This window comes from Buceros rhinoceros, unplaced genomic scaffold, assembly GCF_000710305.1.
Source record: "Buceros rhinoceros silvestris isolate BGI_N320 unplaced genomic scaffold, ASM71030v1 scaffold40197, whole genome shotgun sequence".
Classification (NCBI taxonomy): domain Eukaryota; kingdom Metazoa; phylum Chordata; class Aves; order Bucerotiformes; family Bucerotidae; genus Buceros; species Buceros rhinoceros.
The window spans coordinates 3,599-7,327 of NW_010421125.1; the positions used below are offsets into that span (position 1 = coordinate 3,599).

Below are 3,729 nucleotides of genomic sequence, written 5' to 3' on the forward strand. Positions count from 1 at the left end.
GCAGCCAGTGCTGGAAAACATCTCCATGACACTGCCGGCTTAACTCTGTGTCATTGCTGCAGGAAGCAAGAACGTGTAAGCAGCTCATGCAGCCGGATGTGCTGGGCTTCGGACCGCAGAGACTGCCCCTCTCGAGCTTTAGTTCCATCGTTTCGTAAAGGAGCAAACAGTTGCACTTTGTGAAATACACCTATACTTACAGGCACAAGAGAGTCTTTACTGAGAGTGCATGGTGTTCTCTCCACTGCATCTAAAGAAATTTGGAAACCTACTGAGAATAGCTACTGACAGCTCGGAAAAACTACGATAAAATCAGAGTAATTTTAAAAACCAGCTAAAGTTTTTAAACTAAGCTGTGAGTTCACAATCCTAAAATTGTGAAATAAAGCTTTTGAGGTCGATCACCCTTAACTTCCTAGGGATTCCATGTAGTTACTGTAGTTTCAGGACTGTGGCCTTTCGTGTTTGCGGTCCTAAATTAAAATAATTGCTCAATAATAGTTTTTTCCATGCATCATCGATTTCCATATATAGAATCTCTTTACTCAGTATTTATGCCAAAACTTAGCTCATAAAATAGATTAAAATCTGAAATATATTCTTACTGCTGGTAGGGAAAATTTTTTTCTTTTGCAATTCCTGCACCTTTTTTTAGTTAATGGAAAATTAAGTAGGGAAATTTATTAGTGGCACAAATTAAAATTAATTTCATTAAACAGTAATTTATTAGCCTTGCCTTTTGTTGACTCTAGGACCCTTTTAAAAATCAAAATTTTTCCATTTAACCACTATTTGCGATGTAGCGCTTACGGAAATCCCTCTCGCTAGTGAAGTTTAAATACCTGCTTTTGTTCCACACTTTTTCTCCTCTTCCCAGCACAGAGAAGAGTGTTGGAATTTGTCTGATGCCTTGAGCATCATCGAATTCAGGGTTTGTTGAGAGAACAGCCTACAAAATCAGAGTGCCCTCGTAGGGAAGCCTCTCGATGGATACGGGCACAATCTCTGGCTTTCACACTGGCAATAAATACCCGAAATCTGCTGGGTGATGAACTGATGGTGATGATGCAGGAGTTTGTGGCGCAGCCAAACCCTCCAGCTGTGTCTGGAAGCAAACTGAGATCTGTGCAGTCTGCTGCACGCTTCCTCCTGCCGCACTGGTGAGGGAAGCTATAGCAGCTCACTGGGGATTTCTGGTGTTGCTGCCCTCCTCCTGGCATCCAGATGTTCCACCTTGAGGGTCGGCTGTCCAGCAGTGCTCGGAGAAGGGAAATTTCTGCTGGTGGCTTTTGCTGGAAAGGTTTCTAGGACCAGCAGACAGGCAGACAGCTGCCGAGAGTCTTGAGGAAGAGAGAATCTTTTTGCTTTTCTCCAGCATAGGTTCCCTTATTGAAACCCATCCAGAGTACTTAAGAACTGGCAGAGATGTCTTCCAATATCTATCCAAGCTCATTTCATGCACAGGTCTGGCTGGCAGTGCTGGCCACGCCTGCCAGAACCTATCAATCAACCTCAGTATCTTTCTTCCTTTCTGGAAAGCAGGGTTAGTGGGGGAAGGGAGTTGCAGGAAAAGGATGTTCCCGAGTACGTACGCCTGTGTCCAGATGTCATAAATGCCTTTCTGTCCCCAAACCGCAGATGGCGTTCCATGTTCTCAGAACCCAACAGTTGCCATAGAAACATGGATCAACTTCAACAAGGAGGAGCGAGCGGGCTTTTCAGAGACACTGCGATCAAGTCTAAAGGTACAGAGAGACCTTCTTCTCCGGGGTTGCTTTCACACTTCCCAAGGCAGGGTATTGTGCTCACCAGTGTGACTTGAAAGTCATGAAACGCAAACGCCATCGAAATTCATAGTGCTTCTTTGAGGAATATTTTCATTGTCATAAGTAGCAACCCCACTGACAGCATCTTTAATTTAACCTGAGGCTGCTTTCACCGGTGGCGGGAGCAACGCCTCCAGTAACTCTCTTCACCAGATGCTCAGTTGCCAAGGGGCCGTTCAGAAATCCGAGCTGGGCACTGCCCTCATAGTAACTCTGCTCCACCAGGGATGTGACCAGCCCTTAGCTGAACTGCAGACACTTGGGTTTCAGTGACGTCTGCTGCTGTTTTGCCATGTCAGGTATGACTGGTCTCTTGGAAGGGCTTTGAGGCTCTGAATCCTGAACACTGTAGGGTGGCAGGACTTGGGAAGCAGGTCACACACCTCAGGCCCACAGGTGGGTCCTAAGCAGAAAAATTCACTGATGTTTGTGTGAACAGGTTCAATTCTGCTGACACCTTCCTCCTTTCTCAGGTGATTGGAGAAAACGTTCACATCTACCTGATCGGAAAGGAGTCGTCACGTACACACTCACTCGCCGTCTCTCTGCACTGTGCCGATGATGACTCCATCAGCGTGAGTGGCCAGAACAGCCTCTGTCACCAGATCACTGCAGCCTGCAAGCACGGTAGTGACCTGTACGTCGTTGGCGGCTCCATTCCACGGCGCATGTGGAAATGCAACAACGCGACTATAGACTGGGAGTGGTGTGCCCCTCTGCCCCGTGACCGGCTCCAGCACACCCTTGTCTCCGTGCCGAGCAAGGATGCCATATATTCACTGGGGGGGAAAACTCTACAGGACACTCTCTCTAATGCCGTCATCTATTACAGAGTACGAGACAATGTCTGGACAGAGACCAGCCAGCTTGAAGTGGCAGTCTCAGGAGCTGCCGGGGTAAACCTTAACGGCATCATTTACCTGCCGCGGGGGGACGAAAAAGACTTGGACTTCTTCACCAAGCCCTCTCGGCTAATTCAGTGCTATGACACCAACACAGAGAAATGCCACGTGAAGCCGTACGTGCTGCCTTTCGCAGGGAGGAGCTGCCGGTGTAAACCTTAACGGCATCATTTACCTGCTGGGTGGGGAGGAAAATGACTTGGACTTCTTCACCAAGCCCTCTCGGCTAATTCAGTGCTATGACACCAACACAGAGAAATGCCACGTGAAGCCGTACGTGCTGCCTTTCGCAGGGCGCATGCACGCTGCTGTCCACAAGGACGTGGTGTTCATCGTGGCCGAGGGGGACTCACTGCTGTGCTATAATCCGCTGCTGGACAGCTTCACCCGGCTCTGCCTGCCAGAGGCCTGGGGCTCAGTGCCCTCCCTCTGGAAGATTGCCAGCTGCAATGGCAGCATCTACGTCTTTCGTGACCGCTATAAAAAGGGAGATGCAAATACTTTTAAACTAAACCCAGCCACCTCTGTTGTAACCGTCACAAGTGGCATCAAAGTACTGCTCACTAACCTGCAGTTTGTCCTGGCCTAAGCAGGAGGAATAGCCCCAGCGGTAGACAGGGCAGCAACAGTGTTCTGCTGCGCAGCTCAGCGGCACCCACCACCCTCAGCACCAGTCCCGATTACGATGAGCTTACAACACCCAGTAAAGACCCCGTCCTCTCTACCTGTGCAGAGGACGTACAGGCTTTCTGGCCATAGGCCTATTCTTTTACATAGCTCTGTTAAAGCTGGACTGCTGCATCTTAGATTTCAGATGGACTAAACGCTATTACTTTGATCCCTTGATGGTAAGCTGCTTGCGTTTGAGGCCCAGACTGCAGCAAATGGCTTTTTTAGCCTGAAACCAATCTGCCAGTAACAAATCCTGTGGCAGATGGACATCCTCCTTGGCCTAGACTGCTAGTTTTAGCTGCCTGGGAGACTGTGCGTGTCTGTCACAT

At 48.7% G+C, this 3,729-nt stretch overlaps 1 protein-coding gene across 1 annotated transcript in view; it reads left to right on the forward strand.

Annotated features, from left to right (window-relative positions):
- KBTBD4 (kelch repeat and BTB (POZ) domain containing 4) overlaps nucleotides 1-3,317 on the forward strand; it is a 4,712-nt gene extending 1,395 nt beyond the window's left edge. Inside the window, exons 2-4 of the mRNA XM_010139540.1 lie at nucleotides 1,639-1,745; nucleotides 2,300-2,722; nucleotides 2,865-3,317. Coding sequence (XP_010137842.1) covers nucleotides 1,639-1,745; nucleotides 2,300-2,722; nucleotides 2,865-3,317 — 983 coding nt within the window. The remainder of the gene's footprint in view (nucleotides 1-1,638; nucleotides 1,746-2,299; nucleotides 2,723-2,864) is intronic.
- Nucleotides 3,318-3,729: the final 412 nt, after the last annotated feature.